Raw genomic sequence first — 23,160 nt, 5'->3', positions numbered from 1 at the left:
CACGGTGGGAGCAGCTTGTTTTGCTTCGGCAGTTGAACAGGTACCTTCACCAAATTCGGGCACTACGGCCGGTTCAATATATCGCGGCCGGTGGGTCAGAACCTTCATTTTCTTGCACTTCGGCACAGCAGTGGTGGCCGAAGCGGCAGTTTTTCTCTTCTTTCCTTGCCTTCGCAATGGGTAGTGATAATCAGGGTATACGAAGCCAATTGCATCAAACATCCTGTTCAATCTTTTCTTGCCTCGACCCCCGAAGGCTGCGAACAAGGCATCATCTTCGGCCTTCGAATATGTCCCAAGCAGCTCATCGCTGGTAGCTTCAATGCATTTCAACCAGTCATTGCTTGGTTCGTCAAACTTCTCTCTGAATCTGAAGGTATATTTCAATCGAACTAGGCCACCTTCGCTGGATTCAGCAGTAGTCTCCTTCAACATTTCCTAGCTTTCCACAAGTGGCCACACCCTATAGGCTATGTGCTCTTGGATTATATCTCTTGTGCCAATGAAGGCACAAACATTGCTAAAGGCCTTCTGGCATGCTTCGACGTCACCTTCAATATCCACCTTCGGCCTTCGGAGGCCGAAGCAAGACCAGATGGGGCGCTGGATGATTTCCTTGATATCCTTCCTTTCAATCAGATCATTTTTAACATAAAACCACTCCTCCATCCAGGCCCCGGGCCATCTTTTCCGGTATGTTGGCACCGGGTAACTTGCATTAGAGCGAGCAATGAATCCGTAACAACCAAAGTTGTTATGGTACTGTTCCTTGCTGGTAGCCTTCGTCTCGTATAATAGCTCGTGCATATTGCAGAAGCACCTCGTGCTTGGCTCCAGCCCCTGACTTCTTACAGCCCAGACAAACATCCCCATCCTAATTATAGCTTCGGGGTAATCTGATGAAGAAAGATTTGGAATATCTTTAACACTTCAACCACAAATTTGCTCAACGGGAACCGAAGGCTTGCCTTCAAGAAGCTTCGGTAAATAACAACTTCATTTTTCTCAGGAGCAGGGGCAGTGTTGTCTCCTCCAACCCTCACAATAGACATGTCGCAAAAATATCTCCCTCTCATGGCATCAATATGACTTTGTTTAATGGTCGATTTTCTGAAGATGGTATGGCTTGGCCGCTAGGGCCGGTCCTTAGAATCTTCATCTCCACTTTCCACATCATAACTATCATTGTCATCAGAATCTTCAGACAAACCCTCCAATATCTCCTTAGTAATTTTGTCTATATTCGTTTTTGCCATAGACTCATAAAACCCAGCAATAAAAGGATCCACAACTTTCTTCTCTTCATACAACTTCTTCTCCTCAGTTTTGTTCTTCTCCTCAGTCATCTTCTTCTCCTCAGATATGGAGCAAGCATGTCTTTAAACCGAAGCTCAAAAATCAAGCAAGAGCTGGTAAGCAAGAGTTAAAAAATTGAGAAAATAACGCAAACAGCAGAAATGGCGTATCAAATGCTGCCGCTGTGGGTTCCTATTTATACGTCTAGGGCTTTGCAACTTGGCAGGCCCCGTTTGTCATTGGCTTTCGCTATTCTAGCGAAGGGAAGGTATTTTTTCGGACCTTCGGCTTAAGGCCTTCGTTCACGTCGCAGTCTGAATTCGTTACAACTAATTAATACTACGAGGGGCTACTGTTCGGGGCCTTTGTCTTCCGAAGGTCCTTAAAAACACGACTAACATATTTTCCAAGCATAATACATTCACAGGGACCTTCGGCCTTGGGATGAAGTTGTATATGATATGAAAAGCGTGGTCCGAAAGAAGGATGAACCAGTTCCGAAGCTACACGTGGAGAAGCTTCAGCTTAGCGGTGGAAAATGAAACCGACTTAAAGAGAAAAAGGTCATCTAGTCCTCGATAGATTGTCCTTAAGTCAATATTAAATATCAAGGGCATGGATGTAATTTTACACAGGCTGCGTCCTGTGTCTACAAATAGATGAACAGTAACACCGTACTGTTCACGCTGACTTGTATTCACTCGCACGTCACACTTGGATTCTCACCTTCCATCAAACCGAAGGTATAAATGTTATTCAATATTGTTGATGATCTTTATATAATGATAATATAAATAATCTAATGATATTATATGATTATTTATGTTTTCTTTATATATGTCATATGATTCTGTTCTTCATTACTTATTGAGATGATGAAGGTATGTCCTTCATGACCTTCGTCTGAAGATCATTATATCCTAAGGGAAATAATGCTTCGAAGGACGAAGGTCTTTAACCATTAACATTTGTGTTGCCTTGTTCTTAATTCATAGCATTTGAGAACAAGTCCCCAACATTCACTAAGAATTGGTAGAATATCTATTTATATCGAGATAACCATGATTATGTTACTAAAGTCCAAAATTAGTAGTTTACATGAAGTTCTTAGAATATTAATGTTAAGAGATCTATAAATAACATTTTAACGATTCATATAATTTCTATTTAGAAAAGAAAGGATAAAACCAAAAGGATATTATTGGTCATAAAGAAAATGATTAATTAGCTATTTATTTCTGTAGAATTTGTTAAGCCATTTCATCTAAACTATGCTGGGTAAAATACTTTCGTAGTCACATGCCCATATAATTTTCACCAATGATAATTCAAAGTGGAAATTTTAGTGGATTAATAAAATAATTATGATTTAGGCATTATTATAAGTATAGTTGCGTGGTATGTGATTGTTCATGTAATGGTGAATGTTACCCATGTAATGGTGTATGTTTATTTATTTGGTGTATGTTTTCTTTTGTATATGGATTGTGTATCACTTTGCTCTTAAGCCCCATAAGGACATTCTCTTTTGTGTTGAATTCACATTAGCCGTGCTCTCCATTGCAGTGGATCCATATGAATATCATATGTTTGGGAAAATATCCATACCGTTCTAGGAGTAAGTATCGATTAGAGCCATAAGGACCAAAACAAATTGGTGAGACGACAAGCAGCAAATACAACATTGTATGTATTTTTCTATACTTAAATTTTCCATGAGCCATTGAGTACCTACTAATTTGGTATTTAATGATATATTTATTGGTTTCATATCCACTTCTCAAAGGTAGTTGCTTCCTTGCAACTAAACCAACTGGACCTACATGATGCTCTACTCAGGTTTGTATATTAATATTAATGTATTCCTTTTTCCCTCTTTCAATTCATTATCCTGATGCACACAACTTGAGTTGTTTTAACATGTGTTCATAAAATTATATTTGAGCTCACAATTTGCATTTCCTAAATCTCAAAAAAGAATGTCCATTGATCTAGTTATATCTCTTTTACAATATCTATTTAGATGTATCTGGTTAGACTGGTAAAATTTCTAGTCCAAATTGTATGTAAACTCTACAAAGGGATTATTTTTATCCTCAACTCATCATTTAGCTACATATCTTCTTAAATCTTATTGTTTTGTCATTAACTTCCATCTTTCACTATTATTGTGAAAATCCACCAACTTCTTATTCCCATTTTTGATGCTGCATTTATTGTATATCGTTGTGTTTTTATAGCGTCCCATCTATGTGTAGCTAATTCTCTAGCAACTCATGTCACTTTGCACATTTATTGGTTTAGTTTAGGCTTCATTCTATCAATATCATCGTGTAAAGAAACAAGACAATAACAACAACAAGGCTTTGGTGATAAGTCTATGAGAAGGCAGTTTTTTTTTCAAAATTCTACCTAAATTGGCTCATGTAATGCATGATTTAGTTGTGTGTCTCAACGAGGCAATATGTTTATGAGTTGTATAATGTGGATTGCTCATTTGCATCATGGATTGATCGACTTATGTGACAGATCAATATGCTATTTATGAGTTGCAAAGTGGATATATGAAGAATAGGACCAACTACTGGATGTAACTATTGTATTAAATAAAGTGAGTCTGAATGGTATAAGCCTATTTCAGAGTAGAAGTCGCAACCTTGTCCGTGGAGGAAAGGAGAAATAAGTTCCAAGATATTTTCAAAGGTATTGAAATGGTCCTCATCAATGAGGTATCACATCATTTCTTTTCTAAATTGTAGTGTTTTGAGTCTATGCTTTCTCCAGTGAAATTTAAAGTGTTTTTGTTTATGCTGTATCTAAAATGTCATGTAGAGATCATTGTTAGAATGCATATATTTCTTCTCTTCTCTACTGCTATAAACAAATGGACATGCACTAAATTATCGGCTGGCTGACCAAGCTTGGCTCGACTCATCCACTCAACGAGATGAAGGAGTAGTCTTAGCTTGGCTCGAAGTCGTCTCGCGAGGCGACTCAGCTCGTGAGCTGCATCCATGTGACTATGTCATTATCATCAAATAATAGGGTACCAACAATTCTGATATGACATTTGTTCTTAATAATGATCAACTATGTTTTTTCATGTTCAAGTTCGGAGAAATGTCCACAAATTTAGAGAAGTGTTGTTGTATACACTTGTTTCAATCAAGACTACTAGGTGCATCGAATATTGTTCTTACTTCCCTTAGGCATCAAGATACAACACTGGATTGAAGGATTGATGGACAAGAATGTTGAAGCAGCAAAAAAGGTATTGTTATTGTAGCAATGAATTTTCAATAGACAAACTTTGCATGCCTGTTTTTATGTATAGATTAAAGCAATGGTAGTTAAAGGCCAGGGCAAATATGTAGTTTACTAGGAAAAGAAAATTTCCATCCAGCTAGTCTTTTCGCCTAATTTTGCTCTATAATTTTGACTTTACAGATGAACCCGACAAGCAAGTCTATAGCGGTGGTTTGGATCAAGAACATCATCAATTCCCAACCTTCAAGGTTACAACCGATTGTCTCTACAAAGTCCTAGAGGCAACTTAATTTTAATTAACGACACAATACATGACCATACATATGTTATTATTTCACTATTTTTCCTGTTGCAGCGCACAGTTATTTTTCTAATCATGACAATAAGGGAAAAGGTAAAGTGCAAGAAGATATTTAAAGCTTAAGCGACCATGAAGTAGGTGATGAGAAGCTTGCTCTCATAGTGAACGATATTACTAAGATGCTAACTAAGCCAAATAGAAAAGGCATTGAAATATACTTTAGATGAAATAAAACCTTCATTGGCAGAAAACAAAGGCCCATATTCGAGACATGTGGCTAAAATTATGGTGAGCTTGATCATCTTACTCATCAATGCTCAAAGCCCAAAAATAATAAGTTCAAAGGCAAGAATGATGATGTAAATAAAGATGAAAAGAATAAGAACAAGATCATCTTGATTATGTTGTTACTTTAGTTTGCAAACCAAATTTTAACTCAACTTGGACTAGGAGATTTAATTATTTTATAATTCTAATTGAATATGTTCAGTACTTTTAATTTTAGCTAAAATTGTCTATTCAACTCTCTCTAATCGGTACTTGATCCTACAACCATCAACCGCTCTAACTGGATACACCGATCCACTAATCCCACCTAACTCCAAAAACATATATTCTTGCAAGAGGTAGGAAGAGTTTAACTTAAATATCATTGTCATTCGTGTCTTCTAAGACGTTTTTTGTACAATATGTGGTTAGTATTTACGGACTATCATGAAATGGTTTCTCTTATTGTATCACACATATTGGAATACCTGTTGGTTAACAGCAAGACATGAATTAGAACAATTAAAGGAAGGGGGACATTGTATCAGACAATCATTCCTGTACATCGAGAACCAAACATGGAAGTTTAATGCCATTATGTAAATTATACATCTTCAATGTAAATGTTTGAAGCGTAAGAGATGTGGCCCTACTCGACCTTCCTTGCTATGTCACTGATGTAGTGTTGTTACTTGATAAAGAAACATCTATTTAGATTCAAATTATCCCCACCACAATCTACATTCTACATGTAATATAAATAAAAAATAGATGACATAAAAGTATGGCCTTAATTGTTTCAAGTTTCGCTGCATCCGCGACAAGGCATTACATATCTGTTATCATAATCAATATTATTGTCGTCTTCTAACCCTAGTTGTAGCCATTATTTATGTTCTTTCTACCTCCTAGTCAATGTTTTAATGCCGTTTTGCTGGTTCACTCATAATCCCTCACTCCACTCCAACCATATGTAATGTAAGGGGTTTTGCAAGGGAGAGAGGGCACATAATATGTACCGTAAAATCTTATCTTCAACGTTTCAACATAAACTATGCCACTCAAGATTTGTTTAGTTATCATCTTCACTGCATGCGTTTGGTCGTTCATTGTCATAAACTTATTAGATATAAGTCCACACATATATTCTATAAATAACTCATATATTCATCATACTAACAACAATAACAAATTTGTCACACACTGATTGAATTTTGAGTGGTCGGGTTTGTTGAGAAGAATAAATTTGAAACACCCTATTTCTAACTGGATAGGTAGAAGTAGTTAGTATTCATGTAACATCATGAAATACTCTCCCTTGTTGTATTGCACTTGAAGACGGTGTTGGTTAGTGACAAAACATGAATTAGAAGATTTTGAAGGTATAAGAAGGTTGTATCAGATAGCTCTCATTATATCAAGGACCAGGCAATGAGGTTTAATAATACTATACATAAACAATTATAAATATTTGAAGCATAAGAGATATGACTTTGCTAGCCTCTATCTAGTTATGCCCCGTTTCACCTTTAAATTAGCCCGCCACCACACTCTACAAAAAGATGATATAAACTTATGGTGTCGATGTTTCAATTTTATTGTAACTACATTAGATTACACTTTATCGGTTACCATAATCAATAGTCTTGTCGTCTTCTAGCTTTAGTTGTAAGCATTGTCTGTGTCCCTCCTATCTCCTAGTCGTTGGTCTGCTACTAAACAATCCCACACAACCTATGTGGATATATGACATGTAAGGTCCGATTTGGGAACAAAGTTTCTGAAAACCACAATTTTTGAAATACTATAGTATACTTTAGTTATGACAATACCATAATTTTAAATACTACAGTTTTAGAAACCGATATCCAGACCTAAGTTTAGAATATCTTAAAATAACTAAGATATTTACAATACTTCAGTTTTGAAAACACATATTTTAGCTAGCTTGGCAAACACCATTCTATATAAAAATACTGCAGTATTTGAGCATACTATTCTTCTAAAACCGTGAAAAAACTTTACTTCCAAACACCTCCTAACATAAAATCCCATCTTCAACTGTTTAATCTAAACGACGTTGCTCATGATTATTTTAGTTGTCGTCATTATAGAGTTGTCGATTGCTGCGTGCTAATTAGACACATATTACACACATGTCTTATACATAACCCATAAATTCAAAGTACTAATAACAAAATATTTGTTGCACCAATTAAAACCTAAGGAGCTGTGCTTGCTGAAGAAGAAACAGAAATACTGAAGAGTGTAGTACTCTGTTTCTTGCCGCGGCAGGCAGGACTGGTACACCGGTCCACGGACCCAGCTCACAGTTCACAGGCAAAAGCAGTCGCCTTCTCCATCTCTCCTCCCTTTCGTCTCGCTCCCTCGCGCATGCTCCAAAAAGCAGCTACTCCTCCCCCATCCTGCTTTCCCCTCCTCGTCTAGGGTTTCCCACCCCCATGCCTCTCCCGAAACCCTAGCCGCCGCCTCCTGTTCACTGCTCTCCTCGCCGCTGCAGCCGTTTCCGGCCATGGCCGCTGGAGCCAGCGACTACTCTTTCGCGGCGGAGTACGTTGGCCCGCCACTCCCCTACACGCTCCCGCGCGCCATCCCGCTCGACCTCTCCCGCATCCCGCTCGCCGCGCTGTCTTCCTCGCCCCCGGCCTCCCCCTCCGCCTCCTCGTCTCCACTCCCCGTCGTTCGCCCGCTCACCCCGTCCTCCCTCTGCAACGCCATCCACGCGCACGCCCACCCGGCGCCCCGCTCCGCCGTCCCCGCGCCAGCCGGGGGAGGAGCTGTGGTGGATTCCCCCACCTCCGTCATCGAGAACCACCACGCTGCCGCGCACCACTCCGCCGAGCTCCCCTCTTCCCCCTCCGACGACGAGGCCGCAGGCGACGGCGACGGCGACGGCGGCTCCGAGGCGCTGCCGCTGAAGCCTCGCCACCACCCGCCCGTGGTCACCTTCGCCGAGACCAGCGGCTCCCTCCTCCAGTCCTCTGATGACGAGGACGAGTATGAGGAGGAGGACGACGACGACGACGATGCCGACGCAGGGGAGACTCGGCCCCGTGCTGCTGCCGGCCAGTCGAGCGGCTCCCTCTCCCCTGCGCACTGGAGGGGCGGCAGGACCCGCGGCTGCTACAGGTGCGGAAAAGGAGGCGGCTTCTGGGGCCGCGACAAGGAGTCGTGCCTCGCCTGCGGCGCGCGGTACTGCGTGGGGTGCGTGCTCCGGGCGATGGGCTCCATGCCGGAGGGGCGCAAGTGCCTGGAGTGCATCGGCCGGCCAGTGGCCGAGTCCAGGCGGGACGCGCTGGGGCGAGGGTCGCGCGTGCTCCGGCGGCTTCTCAGCGCAGCAGAGGTGGAGCTGGTCATGAGGAGTGAACGGGAATGCGCGGCAAACCAGCTGCGGGCGGAGGACGTGTACGTCAACGGCTCCAAGCTGTCGCCTGAGGAGCTCGTGGTGCTGCAGGGGTGCCCGTGCCCGCCGTCTAGGCTCCGCCCGGGGTTCTATTGGTACGATAAGGTGTCTGGCTTCTGGGGAAAGGTATGTGTCTGCGACGATTTTAATATTCCTGCGCTCCTCCGTGACATCAAGCTGTTTGATTCATCACACCAAACGCTCTATAACTAAACTGGTTTTGATTCTTTTCCATAGTAGAAATAGGAATATTGCGCCAGTCAATGTGCAGAAATGTAGTGAAGATTGCTAAGTATTCTGTCGGGTAAACTCAATGAAGGACAATTTATGTGATTTTTTTATAGCTGCAGTTCACTAATCTATAGTATTATTAATTGGAATCATGATGTATAGTCTAGAACTCTGGATGTGTGGTGCTGTTGCACATAATCTGCCAGAATATTTAGCTGACTTGATGGAGATTTGATGAATCAGCACTGTCAAGCATGTTGTATCATGGTCTGCATGATTTCTCCTTGTCTTAGGAATGATAATGTATGGCATGCTGTCTAAATCAGGAGAATGTAATAATTTTGATTACACTGCTCAGTAAAGATTGCACACCCAAATGGGCATGCCATCAATTTAGTCATGACATATAGACCTTGATTTTGGCATCTCGTGCTATGGTTTAGGTAAGCTTCTATTTTAGGTAAGGATTGAATAGTAGTTATGATGTTTTGGTTCTTTTATGCAATTTCATAATTGCTCAATAGTTCAGTTGTTGTTTTAAATTTTTGGCTGTTTTAAATCTAAAATAATTTATCACCTTCAACTCTAACAAACTTTTCACTGAAAATATTCCAGGAGGGACACAAACCACATTGCATAATCACCGCAAATCTAAATGTTGGAGGTTCTCTAGATCAAAAAGCAAGCAACGGGAACACCGGAATATTGATTAATGGGCGAGAGATTACAAAATCTGAACTGCAAATGCTTAAGGTTCGCAATCGTATATTCCTATACTTTTTTTAGATAATGGAAAAAAACAATCTGGCTCCGTCACTCTACTAGTTTTGACATATTTTGCTACCTTTTTTAAAAAAAACATTAAAATGAAATGCTTGATTTCAGTTGGCAGGAGTCCAATGTGCTGGGAAACCTCACTTTTGGGTGAACGCTGATGGGACTTACCAAGAGGAAGGCCAAAAAACTGTTAAAGGAAAGATCTGGGATAAGGTAACCCTGAGATTCTTCTGGAGTAAATGATGTTGTAATTTTAGGTTGGTAAAAATAACCAGCTTTGAATTTGTCTGCACTTTTCACCAGCCTATAGTGAAGCTTCTTAGTCCTGTTCTGTCATTGCCAACACCCAACAAAGCAGCTAATCAATCCAGCGAAGATGCTGTTGACATAGTAAACAGAGCCATCCCTGACTACCTGGAACAAAGAACAACACAGAAGTTTTTGTTGGTTGGGTCAGGGGCAAGCACCATACTCAAGCAGGTACATATGTTTTTGCCTTATGGACATCTAGCGTATTCATGTGCTCAAATAATTAAACCGATTGGCTGTAGTAAGATTACATCCAAGATATAATTTGCAGTTTGCACATGTATAGTGATATAGCATCCTGCACTCACACACGTTTGCAATGCTGCATGTGAATTGATTTTGAATCTATTGATTACATCAGGCGAAGTTCTTGTACAAGACTGGCAAGCCATTTTCAGTGGATGAGCGTGAAGATCTGAAACTTATCATACAAAGCAACATATACAACTACCTTGGCATATTGCTTGAAGGGCGTGAGCGGTTTGAAGAGGAATCTTTAGCTGATAGAAGAAAAACCAGTCAGTGTGACCCTTCTAGCTCTGGTATGATCAAATCTTCATGCTGTTATAACTCCCATTCTTTCTTTTTGCTCTTCTTTTTGGGGCATAACTGAGTAATTGAAGTGCCAGGTGTTCCAGAACACCCCTAGTTATTTGTTTTTTTGTAAAGCAATGTATAAATAGGAAATGTCCTGTATTCGTAATATGCCTACTACAAGTGTTTTTTCCTTTTTCTGCAGGGTGTTGTGAACCTGGATTATGTGACGAAGTCACTGAGTACTCCCTTATTCCACGTTTGAAAGCATTCTCAGATTGGATTCTTAAAGCAATGGCTTTAGGTAATCTTGAAGACATATTTCCTGCAGCAAGCCGTGAATATGCACCACTTGTTGATGAATTATGGAAAGATCCTGCTATTCAAGCTACATATAGAAGAAGTGAACTGCCATTCCTTCCACCTGCTGCCAGTTATTTTCTTGACAAGGTATAATTGGTTAACGGCAGTCCCTTTTTTTTCTTTGGTTTTATATATTTGGGTTAAGTTACATAGCACAAATTGTGATTGTTCATTTTTAACGTTATTGTCTGAAATGGCCAGGCTGTTGATATATCTCGAACGGAATATGAGCTGTCAGATATGGATATACTGTATGCTGATGGGATTACATCCTCAGATGGGGTAGCATCAACTGAATTCTCTTTCCCTCAGCTGTCTTTGGGTGGACTGGGTGTTGATGAGCCCGATGCACAAGACACTTTGCTAAGGTTAGTTCTTCTGTCACCTAAGGCGGTGGTAGTCCGCTATTACCTGCCTCACCGAGTCTGAGGTTTATCATAGTGTGTCGTCCGATATTATCTTGACTAGACACATTTGTAAATATATACCACCATATAATCCACTAGTTTAAACTTTGCAAAACCCACCCAACCAAATCACCCCCACACCCATAACCTCCACCAAATCTACCAAACAAATTACACCCAGACTTAACACAACATCAAAACCAATGGTTCAGATCGTTGGATAACATCCTCTGACCTCTCCCTTACTCAAATCCAATGGATAATATTATTTGGATCATCCGTCATCACTCATCCCCAATTCCCCACGACCCCGCCGCCTCCAGCCTCCCCCTCCCCCACGGCCCATCGTCCCCCCTCCCCCACTCGCGCCGCCGCCGCCGTCAACTCCTTACTCCTCCCCTCGTGCTGCCGCCTCCCCTCCCCTCCGCGGGATCATAGCGTTAGCACGGGCTATATGCTAGTCTATAAAAATTGAGTAAGTTCAACTTTTTTATTTTGATGTATGGGCATGAGATAAGTTCATGTAGAACAACTGTTTGCCCACACGTCCGTGCACTCTGTTTACACTCCGTGTAAATGCTACACAGTGGCTTGCCGTGTCCATTTGGTCAGGTGTTTATCCCATTTGATCGATCTAAATGACCATTTAGCTTGAATAAATACCTAAATGATAGCTCACCATTTGGTCTGTTAAACGTTTAGGCTAAAGCTGTGTAGAACCTGTTAAAACCTCACATGCATGAGTATGTTGCACTTATTCTAGGTTCAGTTCTTTATTGCTATTGGTATGTCAACTGTAATAGGTGTGATAACGATGGGGGTTATTTTAATTTGTTTTCAGGTACCAATTGATCAGGATAAACAGTAGAGGTTTGCATGGGAACTGCAAATGGCTGCAAATGTTCGATGACGTAAGGCTTGTTATCTTCTGTGTTGCTGCTAGCGACTACGATGAGTACTACGAAGATGCAAACGGTACCATTGTCAACAAGATGATAGAGAGCAGGCAGCTGTTCGAGAGCATCACCCTCCATCCAACATTCGAGCAAGCAGACTTCCTTCTGCTCCTCACCAAGTTCGATCTCCTAGAGCAGAAGATCAGCAGTTCCCCGCTGACCTCGTGCGATTGGTTCAGCGACTTCACTCCCCTGATCAGCCGCAACCTCCTCAACGGCGGTGGCGGCGGCGGCCGCAGGACTGCGCGCAGCAGCACCGGCGCGACACTGCCCCAGATGGCTGCGCACTACATGGCGACCAAGTTCAAGAGGCTGTTCGAGTCGATGACGGGGCGGAAGCTCTACGTGTCGTACGTGAACGCTCTGGACCAGGAGTCCGTCCGGTCGGCGATCCGCTACGGGCGGGAGGTCGTCAAGTGGGAGGAGGAGAAGCCCGTGTTCGGTGCCAGCGAGACAGTCTACAGCGAGGAGCCGAGCTCCTTCACTGCCTGACCTTCCTTCGTCGTGTGCAGAAGAAGAGGTGTAAATATCTGTGCATTTCTTTCCTCCCCAGCACGCTCTCTTAGAGCTGTACCCCCATCCGTCCCGTCGCAGATCGTCCGTCTTGTGTGGCTGTTCAGTTGTTTTTGCAAAGTAGAATGGTGGAGACGACCCGGCCCATTCTGATTCTTGTAAATTGTATTGTGGGTTGCTTGCGTTTGATGCATTATTAGGCTGGCGCGAAGTTAAGTCTGCCAGACCATCGGCTTGTATGCTGGTTACTTCTGGTATATATTGTCTGGTTCGCCATCAGTGTCAAGAGAGACCATACCATGGGAAGGATGCTTTGCTCCATTGCTGAGATATTTTGCTGGGAGATGCGTCATCTGTCTTTGAGGTGTTTTGCACTTTTGCTGGGAGATGTCCATTATTGAGATGCGTCATCTTCAACCGTGGGCCTAAAAGTAAATCCTGTGCGTCTGCAAACTTGCGGAAAAAATTGTAGGTCTAGTTTGATAACTTTATTTTTAAGGGATTCTTATTTTTTAAGGAAAAATAAACTAATTTTCTTTAGGAAAAAAATGAAAAGCCCTCGAAAAAATAGGGTTGTCACTTAGAGATTTTTTAAGATTTTTTTTTCTGTAGCTGTCTTCCGATTTACGAGTAATAACCGTTGATCATTGGTAGATGAAAACTTGCACTTGCATGCTATGATAATGCAGATGGTTGTGTGTGTTTTTTAAAGAAAGACCTTGTTTAAACTAGCCCTACAAAACAGCTAGAGCTTCGCCGTAAGTAAAATGTACGTGGCTATGCCGGTATAGTTGTCCGTTGACGCGACCAAGCGTTCAGATGGCTCTCTCTAGCAGATTATACTGTATTTCAAAAATTTAGCATGGACTCAAAACTTAGCACGGATTTGGATTCGGATTTCTGTGGGTTTCGACGTTTCTTTACGTTTTGGGTTCCCTAAACTGTAAAGATTCGAATTGCATTCAGTGGCGCATTGCTCATTTGCTCCTCGTTCCAGTCCATACTGAAATTTACTGTCTTTGCTCACGGTGCGAATTAGCGAAAAGAATGGGTAGCTGAGCAATCAGAATTCAGAAAGCAACACAAGATGCCATTGCAGTTTATATACAGCATTTATTTACAGAAACCATGGCGTGCAGACGTGCAGTTATTCCGCCTGTACAGTACAGCACGCGCCGATCGATCGCGGCGGCGGCGGCGGCAGCGGCGGGTGAGCAAGGGGCCCGCTCAGCTGGGCGCGAACCGGTCGAGGAGGAGGTAGAGCGTGGTGTCGGACATGGCGCCGCCGCACCTCGCGACGTCCCCCTCCCGCCTGTCCGTCCCGGCCGCCGCGGCTCCTCGCAACGCCTTGTTGTTGCTGCTGCTCCTGTCGTCGCCTCGCCACGGCCTCTGCTGCTGCTGGCACGGCAGCCGCGGGTCGTCGTCCTCGCCGAGCCCGTGGGTGGCGGCCACGGCCACCGCCTGCCACGTCCCATGCAGCGCCGACGAGAGCTCGCCGAGCCACACGCCCGCCAGGTTGTTGGATGCCGTCGTCGTCGTGGAAGCCATGGTGGGGGACGCTTTGCTTTGCGACTTGCGTGAGAGAGAAACAAAACAGAAAAGCCTGGACGTTGGACGACTTGTTGGTTGCTGTGTCCGTGTCTGTGTCTGTGTGTCACTCGGGGTCCTCGGCCCCGTGCTTATATAGACGCCGCGCGCCGAAGGGGCGAAGGGAACGGATCAGGCGGCCAGCCAGGCCTTCTAGTTCTAGACGTGGATGGCGCGGGCCCCGCACGGCCGGCCGCGGAACGGTTGGCGCGCCCACGGCTCCCCGCCGTGCCCGCGGTTTCGCCTCGGCTCGGGCTCGCCCGGTCGCTGTCGGACCGGCTGGGCCCGGCTCGTCAGCTGCGACCCTGCGAGGACTCAGGCGCGTGCTTGCGTGCGGCGTGCCGTGCCATGGCGCGTCCCTCGCCCTCGTCGTTCTTATCGCGACGACGTGTCGCCGTGTCGGTGTCACAGCGTGCTTCCCGGCTGGCCCGTGCCGGCGACCCGTCCAAAGTGCAGACGTGTAGCCTCGCTCGCTTCTGATAAAACCCTTCCAGCTCCGGCCCGCCGTCGCCATCGCAACGGAAACGTGTGTCCTGGCGCGGCGTGGCGAGTTCTTAGCACCAGCGCCAGCGGTAGCCGCCGTGTGTGTGTGCAACTGTGCATGTGCACGGCGTGCCGTTTCCCCGCCTCGTTTGTTCCGGTCACGGTGACTGGACAAAAAAAAAAAAACCGTAACTCGAAGCCAAAATATCCAAACCCGAATTTCATTCGGAAATTTCGGGTAGCAACTTACAAAACCTAAATTTATTTCTGGTAATTCGGGTGTCATAACTAGGTACCCAAAATAACCAAATTATCCGAACTTTTATGTGTCATATACTCATATCATTCTTAATTATTAATTTATGTATATATAATTATGTGTAAGTGTGCATGACTTGTGATTGTAGATTGTTTGTGTTTTTTATATCCATGTATATCATTATTCAAAATATATTTTTATACTAATTTAATAGGGTGCATAATTTAATAGGGTGTATGTGTTTTTATGAAGCTGACACTGACACAACAGTTCGGATGGTTCAGGAATATCCGAACCCAAATCCGAAATTCCGGTACCCGAATTTTTTAGTATTGTAAAACCCGGTGTAATTTCGGGTATCGATTCTCAAAACCCGAAATTTTAAGTAATCAAATTACCCAACCCAAAAATTTCGGATAACCCGAACTCCCACCTAGTCCCGCTTATAGATGTATAAAAAACACGAAGCATGTTTTTTGGCCCGGTATTAGCCCGGTCTGCTCGCTTTTGTACGGGCCCATACCAGCCCGGTATGAATAAGTGGGCCGGACTCGGACAGGAACTAAGCATGGCGGGGCTAGCCTTGCACGGTCCATTTACCTATAAGCCCGTCAAGCCCGCTTTTTTACACTAAACCGTGCTTACCGACCTGTTTAGCTCGTTTTGGCCCGCTTTTTCCGTGCTTAACGGGCCGACCCGATCCATTTAGACCCGCAACAGGCCGGGCTCGGACAGGAAAACGAGCCCACGGGCTTAGACGACCCGGCCCGGTTTACTAATCGTACCTAACGGGCCGGGCCAGACGACGCATTTGGCCATCTCGAGTCCCGCTCGCGGCCGCTTGCCGTCTCCTTCTCGAAGCATCTCGGCAGCCAAGCCGAAGCAGATGGGCCGTCAGCATCGCCTCTATAATACCTAAATTATAAAACTTATAAGAGAGTTGATCTCTGAAAGGGAATCAGGCTTACACCTAGTCTCTAATTAATTTTGGTGGTTGAATTGCCCAACACAAACAATTGGACTAACTAGTTTGCTCTAGTGTATAAGTTATACAGATGTCAAAGGTTCACAACAAGCCAATTAAAAAGACCAAAGTTGGGTTCAAATTAGAAAGCTAAAGGCAACCCGGATGGCACCCTGGTCTGGCGCACCGGACTGTCCGGTGGCGCACCGGACAGTGTCCGGTGCACCAGGGAACCGCGCACAGAACTCTTCACTCTCAGGAATTTCCGAAGGCCACTCCGCTATAATTCACCGGACTGTCCGGTGTACACCGGACATGTCCGGTGCTCCAAGGAAGAGCGGCCTCAGGAACTCGCCAGCCTCGGGTTTTCACTTCGGCTGCTCCGCTAAAATTCACCGGACTGTCCGGTGTACACCGGACTGTCCGGTGTAACAGCGGGGCAACGGCTATTTCGGCGCCAACGGCTACCTGCGACGCATTTAATGCGCGCCAAAAGCGCGCAGTCGTCAGGCACGCGGGAGCAGGCGCACTGGACAATCTACAGTTCATGTCCGGTGTGCACCGGACATCCAGGCGAGCCCAGAAGTCAGAACTCCAACGGTCAAATTGCAACGGCTTTGGTGACGTGGCTGTCGCACCGGACATGTCCGGTGTGCACCGGACTGTCCGGTGCGCCATCGAACAGACAGCCTCACCAAACGGCTAGTTTGGTGGTTGGGGCTATAAATACCCCCAACCACCCACCATTCATTGCATCCAAGTTTTCCACTTCCCAACTACTTACAAGAGCTCTAGCATTCAATTCTAGATACACCAAAGAGATCAAATCCTCTCCAAATTCCACACAACGCCCTAGTGATTAGAGAGAGTGATTTGCTTGTGTTCTTTCGAGCTCTTGCGCTTGGATTGCTTTCTTCTTTCTTGATTCTTTCTTGTGATCAAACACTCACTTGTAATTGAGGCAAGAGACACCAATCGTGTGGTGGTCCTTGCGGGAACTTTGTGTTCCAAGTGATTGAGAAGAGAAAGCTCACTCGGTCCGAGGGACCGTTTGAGAGAGGGTAAGGGTTGAAAGAGACCCGGCATTTGTGACCTCCTCAACGGGGTTGTAAGGAAAATGGACCCCGGGCCTTTTGGCTAATTGAGTTTTGGTGTTTGATGAACAACACAATCCGTGAACTAATAAGGTTTCTAGTGTTTGTGTTTGTAGTTCACAGGATGCGAAGAGGATTGGACCAAGGCAATGAGGATGCAACACCTCAAATGAAGACATAAAAAGATGCATAGAAGTCCAAGACTCAAGAACAAAAGAAGCCCATAGAAATCAGCAAAGAAACCTGAGAAGAGGGCTGTCAGCCAGCGCCTGGTGGCGCACCGGACAGTGCACAGTACCTGTCCGGTGTGCACCGGACTGTCCGGTGGGACAACCGGACGGTCTGCGCAGAGAGGCCGCAGGTAGGCGCTCTCGGGCTGTAGCACCGGACTGTCCGGTGTGCACCGGACTGTCCGGTGTGCCAACGGGCAGACGGCAACGGTCGAATCCAACGGTCGGATCCAACGGTCGACTGCTACAGACGCCAACGGTCGGCTGACATAGGCGCACCGGACATCTACTGTTCAGTGTCCGGTGGTGCACCGGACTGTCCGGTGCACCCGACGACAGAAAGCTGCTGCTTTCTGTCCAACGGCTAGTTGAGGGTGTGGAGGCTATAAATAACACCCCAACCGGCCATTCTCAAGTGTGAGAGCCCAAGCAACATTCCAATACACATAGTGCATATTTCCAAGTGCTCAAACACCCAAGTGCTTAATAGAATCACTCGGTGATTAGCATAGGTGCTTTGCGAAGTGCTTAGGTTAGTTAGACCGCTTTAGCGCTTGCTCTAGGTGAATCCTAGTTAGTTGAGTGAGTTTAGATAAACCTCACAACCCCTCGGCTCTTGCGCGAGCCGTTGTAATTGTACCGAGTGGGGCGAGAGTCTTGCGAGACCGTGACAACCGTGTTTGTGTCACGGCCGCCACCGTGTACCGGAGGGAACGAGGCCCGCGGCGTTTCGGCCGGAAGCTCGATAGTGGAGACGGCGGGGAGCGTCCGAGAGGAGCCGGAAGCGGAGCACCACTTGCGCGTGGAGAAGGCCCGCGGCTCTCTACGGAGTTACTCGACCGAGGTGCTTGGCCCTCGCGTGGGCTTCCCTTTGCGTAGGGGCACCAACGAGGATTAGTCGGGACCTTGCGCGGTTCCGGATACCTCGGTAAAAATACCGGCGTCATCCACGAGAGTTTGCTTCTCTACTTAGCTCTTTACACTCCGCATTTATATTAAGCATTTAAGTTTCAATCTTGTTGTCATACTTATTTAGTGTAGATTGAAACTTAGCCTTTGCGGTAGAGATAGCAACACTTAGACAAAACCTAGTTTGCACATTCTAGTTTTGATTCTTGCATAGGTTTTGCTCTAGGGATTTAATTGTGGCCTAGTTTAGTAAAAGTTTAAGAAGTCCTAATTCACCCCCCCCCTCTTAGGCGTCACCCGTTTCCTTCAATTGGTATCGGAGCCCGGTTTGGCTCATTTGAAACGTTTTAGCTTCACCGCTAAAAGAGCCGACGCTTTTTAGAGGAAGGGATGGATACCCATAGGCCACCACACTTCGACGGCACTAATTTCCCATATTATAGTGCTAGAATGGCTTGCTACCTAGAGGCCGTTGATCTAGGTGTTTGGAGAGTCACTCGTGACGGGATGAAACCCCTCAAGAATCCCGAGAAACCCACCACGAGTGAGGAAAAAGAAATCCATTTAAATGCTAGAGCCAAAAATTGCTTGTATGAATCTCTTAGCATGGATATTTTCAATCAAGTATTTACTCTGAAAACTGCTAATGAGATTTGGCTAAAATTGCATGAGCTCCATGACGGCACATCCAATGTCCGTGAGCAAAAACATTGCCTAGTCTTAAATGAGTATAATTCTTTTGCTATGAAAGATGATGAGCTTGTTAGAGACATGTATTCTCGTTTGAATCTAATAATCAATGAGCTCAACTCTATTGGCATTAATAAGCTAGGTGATGCGGACATTGTGAGGAAGATTATCTCCCTGCTACCACAACAAAAATATGGGAGCATCATCACCATCCTTCACAACATGGAGGACTTGAGCAACATGACCCCGACCATTGTGATTGGGAAAATCGCGGCCTTTGAGATGTCGCGAAAAATGAGTCGGGGAGAGGAGCCAACTTCCTCAAAGCCATATGCTTTTGCATGTGATGAAAGGAAGGGCAAAAAGAAGGCTCCCACTCCAAGTTCCTCAAGCGAAGAAGAGGAAGAAGAAGAAGAAAGTGATGATGATGAAGATAATCAACCATGCACATCATCCTCCGAGGACGAAGAAACAATCCGACGCGTCGGAAAGGTAATGAGGATGATCCGCAAGATTAATCTAATGGGTGTGCCCCTGCAGGTCGAGGATCTTCTCTTTAACATTGACAGGAAAAAGCAAAGGAAGAGAGGATGCTTCGCATGTGGGGAGAAGGGCCACTTCAGGGACAACTGTCCAAATATGGCCAAACCCAAAAAGGAGAGGAGCAAAGGCAAGGCGCTCACAAGTGTTAGAACTTGGGATGACTCTTCAAGTGAAGATGAATCTCCAAGGACGCGCAGCCACCGGTCCTCGTCACGATCATCACGGACATCACACAAATGCCTTATGGCAAGAGGTAACAAAAGCATTCCATCCTCTAGTGATGAAAGTAGTAGTGATGATGAAGGTGAAGGAAAGGCCTCTCTAGATGAGCTTGCAGAAGCCGTAGAATTTTTTCAGGATGTTTGCACTAAGCAAAAAGCTCAACTTAAAAATTTGAAAAATAAGTTAGTTAGCTCTCAAAATGATTACAAAGGTTTGCTAGAAAAATTTGAAACTTTTGCAAACTTAAATAGTGAGCTATCAACTAAAATTGAGCTGTTAGAATCTAGTGCTCCATCCACTGCTACCGATGATAGCCTTATTAAAAAGAATGAAAAACTTAAGGCTAAGTTAGCTAGCTCCCAAGAAGCTATTGAAAATTTGCTAGAGAAAATGGAAATTCTTAGCATACACAATAATGAGCTAACTACTAAGCTAGAAAGCATTGGTAGCACCCCAGCAGCATCTTTAGTTGAAATATCTGAAATAATTAAGAAAGATGCTTCTACTTCCTGCTTTGATTTAATTGATGATTCTAACACCTGCAACCAAGTCGCTGTTGAGAATATTGTTATAGAGACATGTACGGATGAGGTTGCAAAGGAAAATGAACAATTAAAGCAAGAAGTGGCTCGCCTTGGCAAGGCTTTGTATGACAAGAAAGGCAAAGCCAAACAAATCCAACCTCCACAGGATAACACCACTGCGGGAGTGAACAAGCCTATGGAGGGAGAAACTGTGATTTGTAGGCTATGCCACAAGGAAGGCCACAAGTCTTTCCAATGCAAGGCGATGACCGGGGATAAACAAAGGCAAAAGCTCAAGCAAAAGCCATCAAGCAAAATCTCCAGCACCTACATCAAAAAGGAGAACAAAAAGGACGCTACACCATATTTGATCAAGAAGAAAAAGAATGGAAAGGTGATAGCAATCAAGGCCAACAAGCAAGCCAACAAAGGAAAGGGGGCCAAACGCATCTGGGTGCCAAAAGAGATAATTTCAACCATGAAAAGCACCAAGAAGGTTTGGATCCCGAAAGGGAAGTGAGTGAACCAAAGGTCATCGGGAAATTTGGAGACTTGGCTAAATTGGGATGTATATCATGGGATACATCATATTGGATCAAGTTTATTGCCAAGTGGGTTAGTGAAAATTTTAGACCCAAATTTCCCACCCATGACTAAGGTAACTAGTTTTAGTGTATTCCTCGTTTTTAGATATGCGTATCTATTTATCTTTTATCTAGTTTACCTTTCTTGCCTAGTATTACAGTTGTTATGTACTTTTGTTCAAAATCATGCATACTAGGTAAATCATATGGTAGGATTGCTAGTTTTTAAATTCATATACTTAAGCAAACCTACATGGCTTAAAATGTTTAGTTAAAGCACGGCACATAGCTTTTATATCACTCCATAGTAAATGATGCATCAATTGAAAATTTTGATTTCTACAAAGTGTATCATTTAACTTATATGTGCCAAAGTTTGGATTATGGATAATTTGCCCCTCTTGATATCAAATCAAAGTGCATGTCTCCTACAAGTATTCAAAACTTGTATGCACACCTTTAGGGGGAGGTTACTCTATAATCTAACACCTTGAGACTAACACCTTTTCAAGTCTATTTCATGTGATAGTCTCATTGTAAGGAAAATGAAGTCCCCGGAGAAAGACAACAATCTTCCACTGCAAAATCTCCAAGAACTCTCATGTCTCTCAAGCTCGCCATTGATCTTCAATTGGTATCTTTTGAGACTACATTCAGTATCATTTACATGTCTTCTCCAATATTTGATTAGACTATATTTCATATCATATGCTTCCATGTTGCTAAAAATGCATAAGCAGTTAACTCATATTCTGTTACCTATGCATAAGGGAAGTTAGTCTTTTCAAATCATGTCTTGCACCTCTAATTTTCACATGCTTTTTCCTAAGTAGAGGATCTCTGTCAGGGGGAGTATTTCTTCATCTCTAAAGGGGGAGAAAAACTCTTTCCAAAGGAGAATACTCATTTAGGAGAAATAATCTTTTGAGGAACTCCTACTCATGGTATCTTTCATGATCTACAAGTGGTATCATTCATGGCTTAATTTAATATACTTCTAGTGATATCATTTGTTGAGGGCAAGCTTTTATTTACTTCCTACATGCTTTTAATGTCTTCCTTTTCGGTGGTTGATGCCAAAGGGGGAGAAGTTTAGGGGCCAAAGCAATGAAAACTATATCAAACACCAAACACCACCAATTTAAAATTTTATATCTACAAATGACTTTTCAAGTGGTTTTGGTTATTTGGTCCAAAAATAGGAAGTAAGTGAATTATGGAGTTAGGGGGAGGCTTAAGTCCATAATGTCACATTGTGGGGACAATCATGCATTCTAGCAAGTAGATTGCACTTTTTAATTCAAACACTTGTATTATTTGCTTGCTTTGGTTGTGTTGTCATCAATCACCAAAAAGGGGGAGATTGTAAGGAAAATGGACCCCGGGCCTTTTGGCTAATTGAGTTTTGGTGTTTGATGAACAACACAATCCGTGAACTAATAAGGTTTCTAGTGTTTGTGTTTGTAGTTCACAGGATGCGAAGAGGATTGGACCAAGGCAATGAGGATGCAACACCTCAAATGAAGACATAAAAAGATGCATAGAAGTCCAAGACTCAAGAACAAAAGAAGCCCATAGAAATCAGCAAAGAAACCTGAGAAGAGGGCTGTCAGCCAGCGCCTGGTGGCGCACCGGACAGTGCACAGTACCTGTCCGGTGTGCACCGGACTGTCCGGTGGGACAACCGGACGGTCTGCGCAGAGAGGCCGCAGGTAGGCGCTCTCGGGCTGTAGCACCGGACTGTCCGGTGTGCACCGGACTGTCCGGTGTGCCAACGGGCAGACGGCAACGGTCGAATCCAACGGTCGGATCCAACGGTCGACTGCTACAGACGCCAACGGTCGGCTGACATAGGCGCACCGGACATCTACTGTTCAGTGTCCGGTGGTGCACCGGACTGTCCGGTGCACCCGACGACAGAAAGCTGCTGCTTTCTGTCCAACGGCTAGTTGAGGGTGTGGAGGCTATAAATAACACCCCAACCGGCCATTCTCAAGTGTGAGAGCCCAAGCAACATTCCAATACACATAGTGCATATTTCCAAGTGCTCAAACACCCAAGTGCTTAATAGAATCACTCGGTGATTAGCATAGGTGCTTTGCGAAGTGCTTAGGTTAGTTAGACCGCTTTAGCGCTTGCTCTAGGTGAATCCTAGTTAGTTGAGTGAGTTTAGATAAACCTCACAACCCCTCGGCTCTTGCGCGAGCCGTTGTAATTGTACCGAGTGGGGCGAGAGTCTTGCGAGACCGTGACAACCGTGTTTGTGTCACGGCCGCCACCGTGTACCGGAGGGAACGAGGCCCGCGGCGTTTCGGCCGGAAGCTCGATAGTGGAGACGGCGGGGAGCGTCCGAGAGGAGCCGGAAGCGGAGCACCACTTGCGCGTGGAGAAGGCCCGCGGCTCTCTACGGAGTTACTCGACCGAGG

The 23,160-nt window shown here is 44.4% G+C and overlaps 2 protein-coding genes across 2 annotated transcripts; one reads left to right on the top strand and one right to left on the bottom strand.

Annotated features, from left to right (window-relative positions):
• The first annotated feature begins 7,377 nt into the window (after positions 1 to 7,377).
• Positions 7,378 to 12,997, top strand: LOC103640517 (extra-large guanine nucleotide-binding protein 1). Its single transcript, XM_008663356.3, has 8 exons — positions 7,378 to 8,681; positions 9,402 to 9,539; positions 9,672 to 9,776; positions 9,867 to 10,043; positions 10,234 to 10,414; positions 10,612 to 10,856; positions 10,971 to 11,137; positions 12,018 to 12,997. The coding sequence occupies exons 1-8, from the start codon at positions 7,665 to 7,667 to the stop codon at positions 12,622 to 12,624; spliced, it is 2,637 nt and encodes an 878-aa protein (XP_008661578.1). The 5' UTR covers positions 7,378 to 7,664; the 3' UTR covers positions 12,625 to 12,997.
• Positions 12,998 to 13,714: 717 nt separating this feature from the next.
• LOC100276732 (uncharacterized) lies at positions 13,715 to 14,300 on the bottom strand. The gene has a single exon (NM_001150449.2). The coding sequence runs from the start codon at positions 14,191 to 14,193 to the stop codon at positions 13,873 to 13,875; it is 321 nt and encodes a 106-aa protein (NP_001143921.1). The 5' UTR covers positions 14,194 to 14,300; the 3' UTR covers positions 13,715 to 13,872.
• Positions 14,301 to 23,160: the final 8,860 nt, after the last annotated feature.

This window comes from Zea mays, chromosome 1, assembly GCF_902167145.1.
Source record: "Zea mays cultivar B73 chromosome 1, Zm-B73-REFERENCE-NAM-5.0, whole genome shotgun sequence".
Classification (NCBI taxonomy): domain Eukaryota; kingdom Viridiplantae; phylum Streptophyta; class Magnoliopsida; order Poales; family Poaceae; genus Zea; species Zea mays.
This window is presented reverse-complemented; position numbering and strand designations above follow the sequence as displayed.

Bases quoted from the DNA above. Each gene is read 5' to 3' on its own strand.
- LOC103640517 (XM_008663356.3), top strand. From the start codon at position 7,665: ATGGCCGCTGGAGCCAGCGACTACTCTTTCGCGGCGGAGTACGTTGGC. The intron at 9,777-9,866 runs GTAACCCTGAGA...ACTTTTCACCAG, and splicing joins AAGGAAAGATCTGGGATAAG to CCTATAGTGAAGCTTCTTAG. The intron at 11,138-12,017 runs GTTAGTTCTTCT...ATTTGTTTTCAG, and splicing joins GCACAAGACACTTTGCTAAG to GTACCAATTGATCAGGATAA.
- LOC100276732 (NM_001150449.2), bottom strand. From the start codon at position 14,193: ATGGCTTCCACGACGACGACGGCATCCAACAACCTGGCGGGCGTGTGG.